General features: G+C 34.5%; 1 protein-coding gene across 3 annotated transcripts; it reads right to left on the reverse strand.

Moving 5' to 3' along the window:
- Positions 1–1,983: 1,983 nt before the first annotated feature.
- Positions 1,984–15,395, reverse strand: LOC138307381 (uncharacterized). 3 transcript variants are annotated; one of them, XM_069248090.1, is made up of 11 exons: positions 15,272–15,395; positions 14,528–14,681; positions 13,485–13,520; positions 11,996–12,100; positions 10,228–10,332; positions 9,666–9,902; positions 9,289–9,345; positions 7,476–7,532; positions 5,640–5,726; positions 2,832–2,867; positions 1,984–2,114 (listed from the first exon to the last, which is right to left on the reverse strand). In XM_069248090.1, the coding sequence occupies exons 1-10, from the start codon at positions 15,308–15,310 to the stop codon at positions 2,836–2,838; spliced, it is 909 nt and encodes a 302-aa protein (XP_069104191.1). In that variant the 5' UTR covers positions 15,311–15,395; the 3' UTR covers positions 1,984–2,114; positions 2,832–2,835. The 3 variants fall into 3 exon arrangements, with proteins under 3 accessions (XP_069104191.1, XP_069104192.1, XP_069104193.1); XM_069248091.1 differs by having other exon boundaries at positions 2,798–2,867; XM_069248092.1 differs by lacking the exon at positions 9,289–9,345.
- Positions 15,396–23,489: the final 8,094 nt, after the last annotated feature.

Genomic DNA, 23,489 nt, shown 5'->3' on the forward strand with positions numbered 1-23,489 from the left:
GGCCGGAACCGGAGTCTTAGATCGAAATCCCGATTTTTTATGTTTTCGTAGAAATGTGGAAAAAAATAAGGGTCGAAGGTAAAAAAAAATTGTCACTCGGGTAACACTAAACAGACATTTTTGTTTTTTTTGGCCTAATCTGAAGAACTTTTCGTTGTCTTTGTCAGGAGGAATGGTAACATATTCATGACAAAAGGAAATTAAGATCGTGTAACATTACTGTAATATCGAGGGAGTGTATTCCTACGCTTTATAGCCACAAACAGCCTTTCCCACGTTCATGAACTTTTTATCCCCATGCCTCGCACTTTATTTAGACCACACTCAGATTTTTGTGTTATATCTCAATAACATATAAATATTCAAGTTGTTCTTTAAATAAAGCATTTTGCGAACGTTTAGTAAGTGATGATAAGGTGGTATTAACTCTTAAGATATTCAGTTTATTTACAATTTTATTTAAAGAATAAAAGCCGTTCCGGTTAAGGCCTTAATACGGGTTCAATATAAGGACATTTGATAAACATGTCTTTGTTGAACAAAGCACATTTTACATTATCAGTAAATAATGAATTATAATTTGTAAATTCAAACTGTCAAATGTACAAATATATTTTGGTATTGCATTTATTGTAAAAGTGACTTCACAAAAATATGCAAATACCAGAAACATGCTATATGTTTTTTGCTTCCCGGTCTCTCTTCAGAACATTTCACGAAACTCGAGACATATATTTAAAAATAGTGAAGTGTTAAATTCATCACTCTCCCAGTTACACCTATTTTTACTCTCCCAGTTACACCTATTTTAAAATTATTCTTTATATGCATTCAGGGCATCTAATAAATCCTTGAAATTTTCATGACAAAAATTGTCCAAACGCATGTTGTAGAGTACATATACCCAGAAAATCATTCTCTAAAGGATTCCATTGATGGCCTTTGAAGTATATCAGAGAGTTCAAATTAAAGTTATGGACCATGGACACAATTTCAAGATTTTTCATTGTAAAGAGATTCATTAACATCGGAATCATCTTGATGCCCCTCTGATGGTAATTTACCTCGATGAATGTGCCCTTTTCTGTACCAACCACCATACCCTTTTTATTTCTGCGGGAAACTAACGTTGGAGGTTAAATAGTATATATAGATAAAGGCGCTAAATTATTATTAACGAACACATTGAGTCATTATTTAATTTCAAAAGAGATGTGGATTTCATACTCCATTTATATAAATTAAATGTAGTGTTTGTACACATGAGACTAGTGGTAGATTGTCTGGTGTAATCTCTATTGTCTTTAATACATGTAGGTAGAAATCTTACTAATGTTGACAACTTATTGGAACTGAAGATGGTTTTACCTTATTTTGTTATCATGAGAGTAGATTATTATATATCCACATTTGAAATCGATTTTTTGCTCTCATCCATGTACATTTTAAAATTAAATCCACTCTACTCTACTTGTATCCACTACATTTTGAAAAAGCAACTATAAAAACTATAAAACAATGCAAAATGGTCACCTCCTCCACGATAAGAGAGTCACAGAGAAATTGAAATAGTTTCGCCGATGATTATAAATACTGTGAACAAGCTTATTTTTGTGCAGAATTAATTTCGCGTTTCTAAAACTAGCTCCTTTTTGTCGCAATCTACTTTACCTGAACTTGAAACATTATCGCTGCGATTATTTTCGCGATACATAATGCCTACGAAATTAAATCGAACGCGTAAACAAGTCTGTTTACATCATATGTTTGCATACTACAGAGTTATCTGCCCATGCAGGTAGGTATTAATTGTGACGTCATGTGTTTGCGAGCGTAACGTCATACCTTTAGGAGAAAACCATGTAAATTGCGCTCACAAAATAATGACGTAACAATCGATACCTACCCGCAAGGGAGCTAACTCTGTAATATGCAAAGACGGAATAGTAAATTGTGAAAATAACACAACGCAACACATATTGATTTAAGTGATATCTTGCATTTATTTAAATATAATTTCACAAAAATATGCAAATATGTTATCATCAATCTGGAACGTGTGGTATTTATTCCTTTTATCTCTCTTCAGAGGCTATTCTCTCTCTCTTCTTATCCTAGTCAAAAACATGGAAATGTTTAGAAAAATCAAAGAATGTGGCGTAAATATGGAAAATCATCATCTTAGTGTAAACTAAGGTGATCACTTATAAAAAAGAAATCGCAATTGGTTTAAGAACATACCTATGTGTGTCATACAACTGATAATGCGTGCTAAAAGGCATGTAATTGCTTTATATCCAGATCTGATATGTAACTGAAATTACTATCTTCCCCTTGGATGCGACAAGATAACGTCCCATAAACGATTCTTGAAATACTTCCAATCGCAGGCTTTTAAAATTACATTTTCAGGTTTTAAATATTAGTCATTGACAAGTCCATAAATTAAAAGTATGGACAGCAAATACATTTATTAACTATTGACTCATAATTGACGATTTAAAGGAACTTGCAAACATAATTATATATTTCAATCAATTTTTCATTGATTTAGAATGGCATGTTTCGTAAAGATTTAACAGTGGAAAAACTAATGTTAGATTAAAGAAAAACTGGCAGCATGATTACAAAATATGTTTTTAAAAACCAGATTTTTTTTTAGTTTCTACCTTATATGGGTCTTCACCAAAATTTGACCTACCTTAAAAGACAATGCATTTTCTTATCAAATTCTTTGTCAAATTTTACAGAAACGTTTTTTGTAAATAATGTACATTTTAAACTTCAATCTACCTACCTTCGATTATAAATCTGGTTCTGTGTTGTCTTACCTGATCAACGCGTTCCTGGTGGTGACGCATCCTCCCCTGTAAAGGAACATTGACGCTGTAGGTTTTCATGTATAACTTCAAAGATTATTACTGGATACAGTGGACACACTCCACCAGCGTTTAAAAACTGAGTGAGATATGTACGATTTTCGTACCGTATATTTTTCTTAAAGATGCTCAACCGCCGACAGAGCATAAATGATATTCATCACTTGACAATTAATTGGTGTTTAATCGTGTATATAACCGTTATATGTCTAATTAAGACAAAAATAATATAAAATGACTTATTTTGCCTTTGTTTCATTCGCAATCAGTATTTCATTCCATATAGAAAATAGTGCCATGGAATTTTTTCGGGATGCAAGTAATTGTTTTTTGTAATTTTAATTTGAAGTAAAATTAGAAGCTCAAACTTGCCAATGGTGGTAATGGTGTAAAGTAACTTTTATAACTGAAGAAAAATACTAAATCGTCTGCTCCTGTTTTGTATAGTGAAAAATACCATTTGTCAGCGATGGAGCATCTTTAAAATTACAAACGATATGAGCTTAAACGGGTGCCATTTTCAATATATGCGGATGTAATTAATTTCTCTCCGATGTCTTGTCCGAGTAGATCTAACTGTGACACTGTGTCTTTGGGGGTGACTAACTGACGTCAGAATCTCCATCCTAGGAAACCACAGTGTCTAAAACTCCAATACGCTCCGCAACTTAATGAAGGCTGATACGTAAATAGCCTACGATGTAGAATCCGAATTCCTCCCATTATAGAAAATTGTGTTTTTTGCCTGTTTTAGGATCACTGAATAAGAACAGATATCAATTTGCTTTTTCATTAAAGGGACAATTCACTCAGGCTAATTCTTTTACATAACCAAGAGGCAAAATATGGCATAAATATATTGTTCTACATTTCTTATGAAACATATAGCATAAAATATTGACAAATGCCACGTTATTGTTTGGTATTTTAATTGATACCGTTGTAATTACAAATCGTTGATCAATACGATTAAGCAGGTACAGTATGAACGCTGTACCCATCCCCGAACCATAGTCACGCACGTTAAACAAATGAACTACATAACCACTGAGGAGGTAATAAAATGATTTTTCAGGCAAGGCTTATTTACCTAATAAGGTAAACACACTACTGTCAGAACGATTTGAGCAGTTTTAGACAAAAGTTGCATTACTTTACGAGCAATGGACAGGGTTCGGCATACAAGATGTTCGACCACAATGTGTAATGGCGGACAGCTAGCGAGTTTGAACATTTCACACGCATTTCACCACCATGGGCTTTTCTGGGATATCATAGTAAAACCGACTGATCTAATTTCCATTAGAACTGGGGTTTTCCGATATATGTACACATTTCAATGTTCTCTTTGACTGAATTGCCCCTTTACTGTAAATAAAATGCTATATGGAGTAACAAAAGATTTTTTTCTTGATGACATATGGAAGTAATGAAGAACAAAAATATATTTATAAAATACTAGAATCTATATGGAGTAACAACAGATTTTTTTCTTGATGACATATGGAAGTAATGAAGAACAAAAATATATTTTTCAATTTGGTAAATATACGTAAATCATAAACTAGAATCAAAAGACTGTAATATTCACTAGTTATTGATGGTAGTCTAAAGTTACAGACCAATTTACTATACTGGTTGGCGACATATTATCGTGAAGAACATATTATCGTGATTTTGATTGGCGGGTTACACTGAATGCGATTTTTAAACGGTTTTGTGTTTAGAAAGATGACACCTACCAAAATTACCAACAATATTTTCAAATTTAGAAGAAAATTTGATTTTTAACATAAAAATACCAAATTTCAGTAAATCTTACCTCACAAGTACAACATTAGCCAGGGGGAATGCATGATATCGGCTTTATTCTAAGATAATAGTCCCGATTTATATATCTTCTGCAACAGCGTTCAAAAAACGAAAGTTGTAAGGGAGGTAATTCAATCTTAGAAAAGAACGCTGATCGAGGTCACTTCAACACTTTTGACCAGACGACAAAATACAAGGTAGAAAACAATGCCGATTTGATTTGTTATTTTATTGTTTACAGAATTAATCACCACCAGAAATCATTCAAATATCTTTAATATTTATTCAGAATACTAATAATTTATACAGACATGTGAGAAATATTTGTCATTTTGCCAGAAATAGATCGGTAAATGGCGACCTCTTCATTTCCCCTGTCAGCGTAATCTAACGATTTTACATGTCAAAACAATACACGTTTTCTCTCTTTTGCAACGCAATTTTTTCATCAATTATTTTTTTTAAATAGTTCAAATGTTTATCTTTATGTTGATACCAAATTTAATTATTCCATCACACATACCTTTTTTAAATATTTTTTTATGTTCAGTAAAATGACACGAAAACTTATTTGACTGACTTTTTTCAAAGGGCTGTGTTTATTGTAAAATATCATATAAATTCACTTAAATATTTTTATTTAAAGTGTTGTGGACCAAAGCTTATTTACAACTCTAAAAATCTAAATTTAAATACAACGTTTAGAAAAAAATCGAGAAAAATCGCTATTTTTTCACGATAATATGTCGCCAGCCAGTACACAAGGTTATGTACGCATATAGCTACAATGTTGTAGCTTTAAAAACTTATAGATTGATAATGATTTCGGTTTAGGTCGAAAGGTATAGTACAAATGCATATTCATTAAAGGACACATATTGTTATATAAAGTGTATAAAACGTAAGAACCATTTGAAATATATCTGTATATTAAGGCGGAATACTTACCAGTTGCATCATACCATGCATGTCTTCTGTCCATCATTTTTCCAAGGTCAAAAGCACTGGCCAATTTTGCGTCTTTTTTGAGGTTAGCTTTTGATGAAATAATAACAAAATGATATTTCAATTTGTTCTGACAATGAGAACCATTGCACATATGCATGGTTGTGGCATTCCAATCGTCAGGATTAAAATGTTCCAATCGTCATGATTTTAATGTTCTTCCCTATATATATAAAAAAAATAATCACCCTAGCCGTCTGAAGGTCGCTGAACAAGAAAAGTTTATTTTATGTAATTTTCTCAATAGTAAATGGAACAATAAAACGCGCTTAAAACGAGTTCGTGTTAATAATACAGTAATGTTCTTTCCCAGTTAAGGTACGTGTACAAGTTTCAATAGAGATATATTTATATCATTTCTACAAACATCGCCATGTATTGAAGATCAAGAAATATATATCAGATAAATATGTTTAATAAATGTAAATCAAATAATTGTATCAATGGAGAAAATACATAATTTGCTGCTAAATAGTAATGTTATCTTTGACTTAATGCTTCTACCTTTGAATAATTTATTTTTAATATCTCCCACGTCGATTTTAAAATAGGGAATACAAATATTGAGGCATTGCGATTTTATTTTCGGCACAATGTACTACAATGTATTCTACAAAATGTCAGGGGCGTAGCTTGCTCTTTAAAAAAAAGCCCGGGCTTGCACATAAAAAATCCTAGTATGGGTTACTCATTGTCTTGTAAAGTTAAAACATCTATGTAGATCCGTCAAAGTCTTGAATGTAAATTAAAATCAAAGTAAAATAACCTAAACGTTTACGTAGATGATTTATCTAAAATTAATAATACTGAAAAATACGTTATGCGTTAATATGAATCTTCTAAGACACAAGATGGCTTGTTCAATATTAAAACGAAAGACACGCAAAGTCAAAGGACGACAGATGAAATATCGAAAGTGACACCTCGCAAATTATAGTGACACAGAGTAGATTCTACTTAGATAGTCCGCTAAAACCTGCTTATATTATTAGGCTTTTTATTTATTTTTTGCCAAATATAAAGTCTATATATTAGACAAAAAAACTTATAATATAGGCAGGCTTAGCGGAAAAGATTCTATTTAGTAAATGCACAATCTACTGACACATACTCTTGTTGGAGCGATACATTGTATAGAGAATTAAAACTTCCCGTCAAGAAAGACTTTAAGAAGACAAAATACTATTTTTTCAATCAGTGCGACTTTTATGCCTTACAATATGAGGCGCTGTTTTTATATTCATTCATTTTTTCACATATATGTATAATTCGATTTTTACACATAAAAAAATTCGATAACGTAAGAAAGTTCCGTCAATCTATCATCAAATCACATTAGAGTCACTCAAAATACATGCAGGACTTATCATGAGATTTTCATATACTTTTTAAGTACTAAACATTAACACATAATTATCAGGTACAGGTAGAAAACAGTCCTATACCTTTGATTTTAATAAATATAGTTTAGCAATACCAAGCATTATCAAATATCATTTTCGGTGCTAAACATTTCCTTAAAACGATTTTCCGTCGGGGGGCTTCGCCCCCCTGAACCCCCTAACCAGGGCGCTGCCCTGGACCCGCTGGGGGCCTAGGCGGCCCCCAGACCCCTCGCCTGGGCTTGCACATGTAAAAGACTCTAGCTACGCCCCTGAATGTTATATTTACGTATTAAGTTCACTGATGAAGGAAGTCTTAATACTGCTGACGATTTATTGTTATTGTTTTATCTGGTCTCAAAACAGGCTACAATCTTATAGGATACAGTATACATACCCAGTACATCAAACCATGTCGCCCTTCTTGCCAAATTCTCGTCGTTTTCGAGTGTCTCTGTTCACAAAACAATAACCAAACAACATTGAAAATAATTTTTAAAAAAACCTTATAAAATCAATTGTACGTATATCGATAAAGTTTCGTGATGATCGACTCAGTAGTTTCTGAGGAAAACTTATGGATGGATGGATGATGAGTGGATGGATGGACGGATGAATGGAAGGAAGGAAGGAAGGAAGAAATAAAGACTTCTGACGACTTACTTTTTTTACTAACTTGTATCTTTAAAAAAAAAAAGGTTGCTGTTTCCAAAACAGGCAAAACATTTGTTTTCGTTAAACAATTAAGTTCAGAATGCAAACATGACCTCCATGGATCATTTCTAAAACAAACTCTTGAATAAAAATCACATTTGTCATACGGCAACATGCTATAAACAGAGATAATCATTTTTTGAAAATCTTTGGCCAATGTTGATACGAGTCGTGGACGAGCTTGTTGCCACACCAAAGAAAATTGATGAGAAAACTGTGATGGTTTTTATTATGTACATAGAATGTTCAGAATATCTAGTTAATGTTGGCTTTCAAAAGTAGGAATGAAAATTTATGCAAAAAATGTAAACCAAATACCAACGACAAGGGAGAGAATAGATAATTCTAAAATGCTAAATACTGGTATAATGATATCACTTAAAGATGCTCCACCGCTGACAAATGGTATTTTTTCACTATAAAAAACATGAGTAGACGATTTAGTATTTTTCTCCAGTTACAAAAGTTACTTACTTTACACCATTACCACCATTGAAAAGTTTGAGCTTTTACTACAAGTTTAAAATATGAATAATAATTAATTGCATCCCGAAAAAATTCCGTGACACTATATCCTATATGGAATAAAGTACTGATTGCGCATGCACCAAAGCCGAATTAAATTATTTTATATTATTTTTTGTGTTAATTAGGCATATATATACACGACTAAACACCAATTATTGTTCAAATGATTAACATCATTTATGCTCTGTCGGCGGTGGAGCATCTTTAAGATAAGTACTTTTAAATTATAAACCTATTTTCTGAAGCATACATTATTTGGAAATCAAACATTAATTTGCCGTCTATAATTTCATTTCACATTTGTACAGTTTTATTAGTAAATGTAAAGTGATGTCTGCATCTAAACATACAAAAAGCATAAACAGAAATTTTACAGTGCATAAATGTTGTGTTCAAACTATTGTTTATAACCTTCATACATGTTTGTCTGTACACTTGAATGATTTTCACATGCCATGTCTGTCTTCTGTCCATCATCTTTCCCAGATATAAACCATGAGCCGATTGATCGTCTTTTGTGAGGTTAATTTTTGATGAAATAATAATAAAAATATATGAATCTGACAATCGAAACCACAAAGCATGTGCATGGTTGTGGCGTTTCAATCGTCATAATTCAAATGTTCTTCTCTACATAGAAAGTTAATCATCCTTGCCGTCTGAAGGTCGCTGAACAAAAAAAAAAGTTTATTTGATGTAATTTTCTCAGTAGTAAATGGGAACAGTAAACCAAGTTTATAACGAACATGTTTACAACGAATTCGTGTTAATAACGAAGTAATGTTCTTTCCTAGTCAAGGTACATGTACAAGTTTCAATAGAAATATACTTGTATATTTCCTACTAGCAATATGTACTTCAATGCACTCGAAAATATAATCTCACTGTTGAAGACTTAATTTTGCTAACGATCTATTATCGCTGCTATCAACATACGCTACTATTGTATGCAAAGGTAGGATACTCACTCAGTGCATCGAACCACGTCTCTCTTTTTGCCAATTTCCCGTCGTTTTCGAGTGTTTCTTTTGACAAAATAATAACAAAACAGCAATTAAAATAAAACAAGCTCGCAAAATCCATTGTACTTATATATAATAATAATAGTATTTAATATAGACATCAATTGTACCATGTGATTAATAATTATAAGCTGACCATAATTCCTGCTCATCGATCAAATTTCGTGATGATCGACCCAGTAGTTTCTGAGGAAAACCTATGGATGGAAGGAAAGAAGGAAGACTTCTGACTACTTACTTTTTTACTAACTTGGAACTTTCGGCGTGTTTGACATGTACCTAATATTGTTGAAGTGCAATTGTATAAAAAGTGATATACTTACCCGGTGCATGATACCATGCCAGCCTTCGATTCATCGTCTTTCCCATGTCGAAAGCACGTGCCAGTTTCTCGCCGATTTTGAGGGTTTCCTTTACCTTCTCGTCCGGTTTAGCCGAGAAGAAATCTCTCTTCAGTTTTTCATCACTCTCTGCCTTTTCACCTGCTTTTGTACCTGGCGCTCCATTGTTAAGGCCTCTGGTAGCATCACGCTTGTACGTGTAGTATGACACTGGTGTACCTGATAGTGTAAGTATGTTGGCAAATTGCGAAAATATTAAACGTTCATATAGGACAGAGAATCAAAATGCATTTTGCAAACTATGAAAACAAAGCTGTAATGCAATGTATAACATCATATCATAATTGAGATATCTTGCTGGAACAAATAGTAAATGTTATATTTTTTTAATTGTCGAAAATTACGCGCTACATGATACGGTAGAAACCGATTAATTCAAGTGCATAATTATCAAAAATGAAAAAGAATTTTCTGATTCAATGTATGACCTTGTGAATATTAATGTAAAAATTGATGTAATAGTTTACCACCAGTGGCTACTTACATACTCCGCACGAACGCGCACACTTCACTCGCATGTATGCTGGGTTTGCAGTACATTCTCCGGTAAGTGCCCATGACGCGCAATTCGTGCTAATATCAAAACAACCTGTAATACAATCCAATAATGACATTTTAATCATACTAATTCAATTTGGATTGTAATGAGCATTTTCATTTGTTTAAAAGTTCACTTTATCAGTCCATAACGGAAACAAGAGGCCCATGGGCCTGAACGGTCATCTGAAAATCATCTTCACAAATCATAACAAGAAGGAGGGGGCCAGAGCCATCATTTAAACAAAATCTGTTCACATTCCCCCAAAAATGTTTCTGACCAAATTTTGTCAAAATCAAATTAGAACTTTATGACTAGTAGCGTTTCGAAGGAATTTTCCTCTATTTCCCCAATTGGGCTCCGCCCCTCAGGCCCCAGGGGGTTAGAGTCACTATTTCTACAAAATCTGTTTGCACGATGGCAATAAAGGCTAAAAATGGCATCGCTATTTGTACCGTCGCTTCTGATTGACAACGGCAACCCTCTGGTGCGAGTAGGTATAAATTGTTACGTCATACTTAACGAGTATAATGTTATATTTTTCAAAGAAAATGACGTAATGTATGCTCACAAAGTAAAACGTCACGATCGATACCTAACCGCAAAATGTAAGCGGACTGCAGTAATGACGTGCTTATGTAATTTCTACCGAGTTTGTAGTATAGAGAAGGTTATTTAGATAAAATGGGGTATGATACAGGTAACTTTAGAATACTTAGCATTGATGTAACTCTTTTTCAACTTCATCGGGTTATGAAAGAAATTCTGTTTGCAAACTGTGTGAATCCGCGCAGCGGATTCTCACAAAAACTTCCGAACAAAATTTATTTCATAACCTGATGAAGTTACAAAATAGTTACATCCATGCTTATAATTAATTTTTCAGACTGCTTGATAATATAAAATACGTTTAAACGTATTTTTTCTATAAATCAATACGCAACGTCGACGTCTCTATTGTGACGTCATGATAACGTCGGGTTTTCGAGCCATTCTCGGATTTTTTTTCATAGTAAATGAAGAAAAAAGGATCTGCAATTCAGAGAGTCGGATGTAGTATGAAAACAAATAAAAATTTATTATTTTATGATCATGATCATAAAAATAAAATTAATCATCAATAATGTATTATCAATACATAGTTGTAATAGTATGATGATGATGATGATGGTGATGATGATGCAAATGGTTTTGTTAAATAGTTTGATAATATGAATTTTGGAAAACATCTCATGAGAACATTGCTGCATATACACATGGATGAATGCTACGTTCTATTCTAGAAAATATACACATAGGATCTTCACTGAGTTTTCATTTCACATGAGATCTTATTAAACGAGTCTAAGAAGTTTTTAATTTGCGAGACTTGTCGAGACGAGATTCATAAAATCGCATATGAAATGAGCACAAATTGAAGATACTTTTTATCACATAACTACAAAAATCTACATTTCGAAGTCAAAATGGTTTTCAAAAATAAAACGGAGCCCGCCATTTTCTCACATCGTCCTCGGAATCCTGACGTCACGTAATTTTTTCTAACGTGATTTTATTATTTCTATCATGATGTCACAATGAATATCCAGCCAATGAAAATCGTCCCAGATTATATTACCATAGTGACATATGCAAAAAATATTACACGGGCGAAATCACAGGATATCGGGCGAATTATGTGATAAATAAAACTATTATTTCGAAACGGACTTATATAATCCACAGGCATCCGGGCAGCTGTTCAGCATATACTCTGGGTTAGTCGTGCATTCCCCAATCAACGCCCAGGAAGCGCAGTCGTTATGCTGGTCAAAGCACCCTTAAAAAACAGGTATAAAACCATAACTTTAATGACAGAAACAAACGACCTTAAACTTAAAGACAAAACATGCGACGTTGAATTTAAAAAACAAAACAAGCGACATTGAATTTAAAAGACAAAAAGAAACGAAATTTATGATAAATATGTAACGTAATGTTTCCAAAGAAACCGTTATAAATCTATGCAATGTGTGAAATAATAGGTATGTCCATATGTTACTTGACATAAAACGATCGAAGACAAATAAGGTATTAGATTGACTATTTAAAGATGCTCCACCACCGACAGAGCATAATTTATATTTATCATTTTTACAATTACTGGTTTTTAATCGTGTAATTATTCCAAAAATACCTGCGCGATTAGTGCATTTTTCCAAAATGCCATAGAGTTTTTTTCGGAACTTAATCAATTACTTTTAATATTTTTATCTTGAAGTAGAATAAGGAACCCAAACTTTTCAAATACAAGCTTATTCGTCAGCTCCTGCGTTTGAAAGAGAAAACATACCATCCGTCAGAATGATTTTTTATTTTTGAAATTTGAGCCTATTTCACCCCTTTTGACCCCGCACCTAAGGCCCTGGGGAGTCAGCCGTGGAAAATTTGTTAATAGGAATCAATGGACATCTTAAACTGATAATTCTGACAATATATGACTCATTTCCTATTACAAATGACCAAATAATGCTCAAAAATGTTTTTCTCTTTTATATTTTATACAAACTTTTGTAAACCTAACCCCCTCCCCGGGGTGATACGAGAGACTCAAGAATCATATATTTCACATTTTTTGTAAAGGACCTTTAAGTTAAGACCTTTTGATCTATGCAGAGTATTTGATTTTACCACATTGCCAGATTTTTTAAATATTGGTCAGTTTTACCCCTCTTGGCCCCTCCCACAGCCCACTGGGCATTGGGAACTATATAATTTACAATTTTGATTGACCTTATGCCTTCGAAGGTTTGTACAAAATTTCATTGAAATTGTTTAGCTGTTTTGGAGAAGAAGTTGAAAATGTAAATTGTTTACGGACATACGACGCACGAAGGACGACAACGGACAAAAGACGATTAAAATAGCTCACTTGAGACTTCGTCTCAGGTGACCTAAAAATTGAAAAAAACACATTCGTCATTATTAAGAATTCATAAATTTTATCAGATGAAGATACTCAAAGCATGAATGCACAAAATATTTATCCAATGCCGTGAGCATGCGGGTTCTAGTAAACTGGAGCGTCGCGAGTCACAATAGCATACTATTTTTCTCAGAGCTGTTTTAGGTGTTTTCCTTAAAACATCAACCAGATTAAAAGAAACGTAAAGATAAAACTAATGGAAAGAATACAATGTAAATTACATATAAATATGACTTACCAGTTACAGAGTTTCGTTTGAGTGGGTTTGCGCTTCCTATAACACATAAAATTATCAACATTACTTTTCACACACAAGATTAATATATTTATACTATATGTGTTACTCTGCCAAAGGTTACATGCGGAAAATGGTCTAAAAGTGTCATGACACATCGCAGAACTACATTGTAATCAGCCGATTACTTTGATTTCAAACATCGATAACGATAACTCAACGTTAATCATGACCAAAAAAATGTTTTATAACCTTTATTATCAGTTTCAGACTCTTTCAAATTATACGGAAATAAAAGGCGAATTATTCAAGTACAAAATTATGCTACTTCCACAGCAAAAACAAAATACTGTTAGCCTTGGATATATTCGTGGATCAAAATGTTCGCGATTGAACAAAAACGAGAAAATTAAATCTTCAAAATTTCGTGATTTGGTTTTAAAGATTTAAAATTTTAACCACTTCTCAATTTTTCGCGGTTCAAATTTCCGCGACCATAATAATATCCCGCGAAACTACGAAACCGCAAAGATAACCAATCAGAGCGAGATTTTTCCCCTATGACCTTTGACCTAAGCCGCCATTGTGGATTGGTCGATACGTTATATTGTTAAATACTCCTGATTTTTTTAAATTTTGTTAGCATGTTCATTTCCTTGTCCTACAAGGTTCCAAACAAAATAAATACTTTTTACATGAGATTTATTTCGTAGTCTGATTATATACTAATTATTACATGAATACTTAATGATAAGTTGCATTAATTATCTTAACCAGGGTTAATTTTCATTTAAAAGTGCCCGCACATTTTGTTCACATATTTATTTTGGCGAAATCAAATTTAGGCGCAAATTTGTTCTTGAAAATGTTAGCGCAACGCTGAATTCGCGCAAACATCATAAAGCTAGACAGAACGTAATGCGAAATCCTATTTTAGCGCAACATTTTTCGCACATAAAGCGCTAAAAAAGATTATATCTAAAACATGTCTGTTTACAGTATACTGTATGAGGTTTTCTCATTAAGAAATATGAGTGAGCTCTTACCTGCTTTCAAACTTTTCTTTTTTATGTCTCTTGCATTAAAGATGTTTCTGATTGTATCTTTCAAGGTGTGAAAAATCGGTGGTCCTGCCGCTCTGTCGTCAATTGATAATTTGTCTAACTTCACAACTTCAGACCCGTAGATGATGGGAATGATCTGAAGTATTTGAAAAAAATCTATCTACATATCACAGTATCACACCCAACACATCACAGTATCACACTCCACACATCATAATATCAAGCGTATTAAGCCGGGTTGTCGAATTATCCGACTTCGTATCAACCAATTTCCACTATAGATGACAAATAAAACGATTGTCACGGTAAAAGTGAAATGATAGTTATAGGATAAACAAGTTCCCCAACAAGTGACTCTCGTTAGTTAATTTTCAAACTCTCGTTAGTTAATTTTCAAATTTTGAGTTTTTTAAAGGCTCATTTTCTTTCGGAAACAAAAATTGAAAATGAAGAAAAGCATAAGAAAATTTACAATGATGGCTTAAGATGTGGTTGCAACACTAAATAAATGCAAGTTTCCCTACGGAATCTGATTGTTAAGATTCATTTCGCTGTTTGGTCGTCTGCTTTTCAAAATTCTAAAATTCAAACTGACGAGAGTTTGATAAATACTTGTTGAGGAACAATTTAATATGTTATCTCTATCTTCTATTGTAGAAATATAACATGAATTTAAACTTCTGATAAGAATTAATATTAACGTAACCCCATCATCACAAAACTTACCGCGATCATCACGGCCAGTGTCATCCTACCGGCCGCCATGTTTGTCTTGTCGGATGGTTTGGATGAGTAATACGCGATGAACAGGCTCCACTGAACTTTATAACGACTAAACAGCGGATATACAATGATATTTACATCAACTATCATTTGTCATCTAAAAATTGTTTCAGAAAATTGTCTATTATATATAATCATACGTGTAGTTTAAGGCTAAATTCGTGCATCACCAGTCCAGAAGCCGAGTTAAATATACCAATTAATGTCATTTTTTTATTTACTTTGTTTGTTAAATGTTTTATTTCTTTTATATGGTCTTATTTTATGGATAATTTCGTTTTCCAACTGATAAATAACGTTACTATAGGCCTCGGTCCTTCATATTAAATTGTATGATACTTTTACACCGAACCCCGGCATTACCGCGATTTAGGATATTTATTCGCTAAATTAATTGCGCCCAAAAAGAGTCAATTTACGATAATATATTTTTACTCACATTTTTTCATTGACAACTCAATAGTATATATCTTGTTGGTAATATGCTCTGTAATTTCTCGGAGATAGAGTGGATTAGTTTTTTTATATAAATCTTTTTTAAAATCAGTTTTATGACTACATAGACAGATATTGACATGTAGACTCACCCCCTATCATTCACAATCATTTCCATTGTCATAGCAGTTATTTAGACATTCTTTAAGATGGAAGTCACTATTTTTTAATTTCATCGGGATATGAAAGAAATTTTGATTGCAAACTGTGTCAATCCACGTAGCGGATTCTCATTAAAAAATTGCAAACAAAATTTATTTCATTACCCGATGATTTAAGTTATATATACGAGCGTGATAAACTGAAAGAATTTTTTCCAATTTTTCAGTAACAAGTTGTATTTATAAACAATTTCTAATGCTAAAGCTATGGATACGTTGTTTTTAGGCCTGATTATAATAAGAACTCGAAGTAACGGAAAATTTACATGTAAATACCTATTGATATTTAATCCTTAGTTCAAACCAGCATATAAAACGCATCAGAGCTGACGAAACACTACTTCCTTAAATGTCAGAGTTGAAAGTCTAATTACATCTAGTTAAATGATTAGGCCACATTTGTGTTTTGTTCTATTGTAGGTCAGGCAATGATTTTTTTTTCTCCAGTAGAGGTTGGACAAAAATGTTAACAAAGATTTCTCAACTGAAATTGATAGAATGCTTGTACCTCTTGTCACATAAAAAGTCCACCCGAATCCCTCCATGGCAGAACCTCGTTTTCGATTAAAATCCAAAATGGCCGCCATTACTGGTATTAATTTCTGGTAAAGTCTTAGCATTGGAATTAAGTGATATAGAAACACGTTTGAGGTGTCAATTGTACGTGATTTGAGGATAACAAATTGATTGGTGATACTTTTGAAATATCTCCGCGTCCGCTTTACTGGTAGGTTATAGGTCACATACATGAAACACAAACAATTTATTTTATTAGGAACTAAGCAATAAACAACGTGTAAAAAAGGGAAATCGATGCTTACTACCATTTCCAAATATTTGAAATCTTTAAAACAAAACTCTTCACTAAATTTGATCAAACGCGATGATTTTTTTTTCCCTTTTTTCTTTGTTCATTTTTTCTTTGTTCATTTTCTTGTGTGTGCTTTGTTGCGTTGTTGGCTGATGGATTGCAGGGAAACAAAAGGACACAAAACAGAAAAAACACAATCATGACCTTTAGATTGTTGCGGTCTTTAACATGCACATCTAATTGAATGTCAAAGTTAAAAGGTTATAGGTCATAATGTGGAGAATAGGACTTTCCAACTCTTTACTAGCATTCTAGTTTATGTTTTGTAACAAAAGATAAGTTGTTGGCTGGAATTGAACTAAAAAAAACTACAATTAAACACTTTATTAGTTTATTATTTTATTTTTTATGTGTTCTTCTTTCGTCTATGTATTTGCTATGAACATTGATTTCGTTTTATGTCCCATGAACAGCTGATGCCGTTTATGGTATTTTTTTCCAAATGGCCGCCATAAAAATATCAAAAGCTTAATTAATATCTTGAAAATTAAATGATGTAGAATCCTGATTTTTGTTCTATACCTATATTTTCAGAGTAACTGAATGCAAATATAAACATCAGTAATTGGTTAAAGCCGTCGGCCATCTTGTTTTTCAAAATGGCTGACATAGAAATGTTTAAATTATATTATCTTGAAAACCGATTGATATATAACATTATTATATCTTGAATGCTAATTGATATATAATAATAATGTTTGCTCAATTCCTCTATCATCAGGGTAACTAAAAGCAAATTTGAACATTACTTATTGGTAAAAGCTGTTGTCAGCCATCTTGTATATCAAAATGGCTGCCGTAAATATAGTTAAAATCTAATTCCCTGAATGCCAATTCATAAAGATTCCTAGTATTTGTGTATGTACTTATATTTAATGGGTTAATGTGAATGTTTATAATTGATAAGAGCTGTCGGCCATATATTTTTTACTTTTAATGATTTTGAATATATTTTCAATGTATTTAGTTATGATTTGAATTATATTTGTTAAAAAAAATAGTGAATTGTCTTATGTGGACATTACGTCATACACTATAAGGCGTTGTAAGTTGGAGTTTGGGTAATCCCAGATAAGACGGTACAACACAAACCAAAATCAAGCCACTGTGATTTTTTTTCTTTTTGTCTGTTATTGAAAGCAAAAATCCACTTGTTACATTGTCATGAAACGGATACCAGAATTTTCAAATATATCGAATATACATAACATAGAGGTTGGACAAAAATGTTAACAAAGATTTCTCAACTGAAATTGATAGAATGCTTGTACCTCTTGTCACATAAAAAGTCCACCCGAATCCCTCCATGGCAAAACCTCGTTTTCGATTAAAATCCAAAACGGCCGCCATGACTTGTGTTAATTTCTGGTAAAGCGTTGTAAGTTGGAGTTTGGGTAATCCCAGATAAGACGGTACAACACAAACCAAAATCAAGCCACTGTGATTTTTTTTCTTTTTGTCTGTTATTGAAAGCAAAAAACCACTTGTTACATTGTCATTCTTCAAAATGGCTCTTATGGTAATGTAAATCGATATTATCTACCTACCTTTATTACTGTCAATCAATTTTCAAATCATTAGTTGATCTGTTGGTTGATTGGACTTGACGTTGTTTTGAAAGTTAGGGTATGGTTTAACTATTTCACAGCTTCAGGTTGAACCTTACTACCTATTTAAACCTTGAGACCTATTCATGATTCTTTTCATTACCTCACTCGGAAAACAAGAATCATGATTTGCATGCTTTTTTTAAAGAACCATTCACAGGTACTATATGGTACTCATACTGAAATATTTACTCAGTTTAGTTTTCACAGTTCAACATGGAGGACCATACACGTAGCTCTGTATGCAGATTTTGAACACGGAAGTGGTGATTTCTGGATATAAATTTAAAGTGATTGGGGCAAAAATCTTTTCCCATGAAACACAGCCCTTTGAGGGAGCTAATCAAAATTTACAACAACAACAACAACAAAAAAACAACCAACAAAATGTTCCCATAGGTTCGGTCATAATACTACCGGTGCATATAGAACAAGAAAGTGATATCGTGTGACAAAAGAGTGTATTTTTGACGGTATTCCTTTGGGATTATTATCTTCATGAAATGTATTGGGATGTAATTTTGTTTTATAGATGCCATTCTTATGGAATATGGAGTGATTTGGATAACGAAATACGGGAAAAATCATGTCAAGCATTGCTTCTGTAATTTCATTGTGGCAGATAATTCAGCATTTGTCTCATGTAATTTAATCTTAATTTCCTCTCCTCTGGATTTGTTAATACAGAGGCTATGAAAGAAATGATGGAATTTATTTTTGAATGAAGTGATGAAAATTATACCTATCGGTATTATGAAAATAAGTTTACAAATACATTACAACAACGTTGAAAAGTACATGTGTTAATCTTTAATCCATATCTCCGTGGATTTAGTGAATGAGGATGTATTTCTGACTATATGCTAAGCTATGTTCACCGGTTTCTTCATTTACCTTTAATTGTGGAATAGTTACCTTTTCCCGTGGAATAGTTCACAAACTATTCTACAGCAAAAGGTAACTATTTCACACTAGTAGGTGATAATAGTAGACTTTGCTCTGACTATACCTCAAGCTATAACAATAGATGACATCACAGCCATGTTTTAATATTGTATATGCTATTTAAGAATGGTATTTTCTGCCACTGTATAACAGTCGATGTGAAGGGAGTTGGACAACTTACATTCCCGTTGGCAGTATACTTCATTACGATAGCACTATGATTTGGCAAAATTTTGCGCTATCGCAACAGGACAAAAACGCGAACATACCGCTGTTTCCCAAAACACAATTGCACTGACAACAAACAACAAGGCCGTTAGCAAATAACTTTAGGTTGCACATTATGTATATCATTTGACATGTCGTTGTGTAATATGAAATCACACGCTTAAACGCACATTCCAATGTAAAACGTGTGTAAATAACACCCAACAGTCTAAATGAAGACTGTATTCCTTTGTATATCGTGTACGCTTTGTGATAGAAAATTGCCATATTTGACTTTAGGAAAAATTATACAATGATAAAACCGTGCGTGAAGGAAACGTTACATATCCAGCACAAACGAGTAGGCAGTGGAAAGCAAACTACAAACACACACAGATATAATGCATCATTACAACCTCTTGCTACTGGCTTAGCTGTTTAGACCATCCTTTAGAAGTACTGCTCAGGTATCGTGGCGTCTGCTGTTGTATAGTATGGCAAGGAAGCTACTTCTACACAGTCGCAATGTATTAAGGTCTTGGAGAACCCGTATGTGCGTGCAAATGGATCAATTTGTTATGATAGCTCTTCAATAACATCAAGCATTCAACATTGAAAGGAATACCCATTGAGAAATCGAGCACACAGTTATAGCACGAAAATTGAGTAAATCTTGTCTGGATGTGTTCACTGTCTCCGCAGAAGACAAGGCTCCTGAATATTCCCATGAGAGCGTGAAAGGAAATAATGAAATTGCAAATTCTTTGAAAAAAATTTATTAAAATGCAAACGAATGCGATAGATTCGAGACTCATAAGAAGGCACCTCTACACGCGTGTATGTGTTGGAGTCAGTGTAACGGTATCTATATGAAGTAGCGTTATATTCAGGCTTGCCCAAGATACACTATAATTTAATACAGGAGACCCTGCCTAGGAAACGGTATACATAGAGTTATCGATCGGCAGCTTGTCGGAGAGTTGTGCGGCTGGAAACACTGAGTCCGACTGTTACTTGTCTTTTCGTTTGGAATTTCTAGGTCAATAATCCACGATTAGTTGATTTCCAGCACGTGCAAAATGTCGTCATTTTCTTACTTAAGGATGTGATAAAAGGGAGAATAGCAAAAGTGTTGTTGAAATGTTGTGAGGGAATTAAGAAACATCTAACAAAATGGATAAGTCACTTACGGAGAAATCGGCAAGTCGTTACCCGACATTCCAGAGACTGGATCAACCGTAGGCTATTTAAGAGCGTAAAGGGGTTCAAACAAATCTTAATCCCAGGATAATTCAAGTATAACTGTTACCGGAACTCTCCATCAAGGTTAGAGGACTTCAGACTTCAACAAATGCTGCAAATAAGAAAGAGATTCAAATTCATCGATATCTGGTTAACAATCGAGAATTTCAAAGACCTGGTAAGAAATCATTACGATAATTTCATGATTTTGTTTGTGTTCTACTAAACAAACAATTAGGTACAATGTCATTAAAATAAAATATAATGTAAAGGAGTAGTGTTAATATATATCAGATACCTGAGATCAATGTCTTAAAAAGGAATACACGTTTTTGTATTTATGATGGTGTTAAAATGTCATATAAACGAGTAGGGAAATATAGAGAGAGCTTTAGATAATTGTAATCAATCATTTAGCATTTAGATGCGAAATTAAAATTGATGATGGTGTGAAAATGATATATGGTATCATAATCTATGATGTGTAGGGTGTGATACTGTGACGTGTGGGGTGTGATAATGTGATGTGTGGGGTGTGATAATATGATGTGTGAGGTGTGATACTGTGATGTGTGGGGTGTGATACTGTGATGTGTGGGGTGTGATGTGTGTGTGATACTGTGATGTGTGGGGTGTGATACTGTGATGTGTGGGGTGTGATACTGTGATGTGTGGGGTGTGATACTGTGATGTGTGGGGTGTGATACTGTGATGTGTGGGGTGTGATACTGTGATGTGTGGGGTGTGATACTGTGATGTGTGGAGTGTGATACTGTGATGTGTGGAGTGTGATAGTGTGATGTGTGGGTGTGATAGTGATGTGTGGGTGTGATATGTGATGTGTGGGTGTGATACTGTGATGTGTGGGGTGTGATACTGTGATGTGTGGGGTGTGATACTGTGATGTGTGGGGTGTGATACTGTGATGTGTGGGGTGTGATACTGTGATGTGTGGGGTGTGATACTGTGATGTGTGGGGTGTGATACTGTGATGTGTGGGGTGTGATACTGTGATGTGTGGGGTGTGATACTGTGATGTGTGGAGTGTGATACTGTGATGTGTGGGGTGTGATACTGTGATGTGTGGGGTGTGATACTGTGATGTGTGGGTGTGTGTGATGTGTGGGGTGTGATACTGTGATGTGTGGGTGTGATACTGTGATGTGTGGAGTGTGATACTGTGATGTGTGGGGTGTGATACTGTGATGTGTGGAGTGTGATACTGTGATGTGTGGAGTGTGATACTGTGATGTGTGGGGTGTGATACTGTGATGTGTGGGTGTGTGTTGTGTGATACTGTGATGTGTAGAGTGTGATACTGTGATGTGTGGGGTGTGATACTGTGATGTGTGGGGTGTGATACTGTGATGTGTGGTGTGTGATACTGTGATGTGTGGAGTGTGATACTGTGATGTGTGGGGTGTGATACTGTGATGTGTGGGGTGTGATACTGTGATGTGTGGGGTGTGATACTGTGATGTGTGGGGTGTGATACTGTGATGTGTGGGGTGTGATACTGTGTGTGTGTGGGTGTGATACTGTGATGTGTGGGGTGTGATACTGTGATGTGTGGGGTGTGATACTGTGATGTGTGGGGTGTGATACTGTGATGTGTGGGGTGTGATACTGTGATGTGTGGGGTGTGATACTGTGATGTGTGGAGTGTGATACTGTGATGTGTGGGGTGTTGTGTGATACTGTGATGTGTGGGGTGTGATACTGTGATGTGTGGGGTGTGATACTGTGATGTGTGGGGTGTGATACTGTGATGTGTGGAGTGTGATACTGTGATGTGTGGGGTGTGATACTGTGATGTGTGGGGTGTGATACTGTGATGTGTGTGTGTGGTGTGTGATACTGTGATGTGTGGTGTGATACTGTGATGTGTGGAGTGTGATACTGTGATGTGTACTGTGATGTGTGTGTGATACTGTGATGTGTGGGGTGTGATACTGTGATGTGTGGAGTGTGATATGTGTGTTGGTGTGTGTGTGTGTGTGATACTGTGATGTGTGGGGTGTGATACTGTGATGTGTGGGGTGTGATACTGTGATGTGTGGGGTGTGTGATACTGTGATGTTGGGGTGTGATACTGTGATGTGTGGGGTGTGATAGTGTGAGTGTGGGGTGTGATACTGTGATGTGTGGTGTGTGATACTGTGATGTGTGGGGTGTGATACTGTGATGTGTGGGGTGTGATACTGTGATGTGTGGAGTGTGATACTGTGATGTGTGGGTGTGTGATACTGTGATGTGTGGGGTGTGATACTGTGATGTGTGGGGTGTGATACTGTGATGTGTGAGTGTGATACTGTGATGTGTGTGTGGGGTGTGATACTGTGATGTGTGGGGTGTGATACTGTGATGTGTGTGGGGTGTGATACTGTGATGTGTGGGTGTGATACTGTGATGTGTGGAGTGTGATACTGTGATGTGTGTGGAGTGTGATACTGTGATGTGTGGGTGTGATACTGATGATGTATGTGGGTGTGATACTGTGATGTGTGGGGTGTGATACTGTGATGTGTGGGTGTGATACTGTGATGTGTGGGGTGTGATACTGTGATGTGTGGGGTGTGATACTGTGATGTGTGGAGTGTGTGATACTGTGTGATGTATGGGTGTGATACTGT

The sequence above is a fragment of the Argopecten irradians genome, chromosome 14, assembly GCF_041381155.1.
Source record: "Argopecten irradians isolate NY chromosome 14, Ai_NY, whole genome shotgun sequence".
NCBI lineage: Eukaryota > Metazoa > Mollusca > Bivalvia > Pectinida > Pectinidae > Argopecten > Argopecten irradians.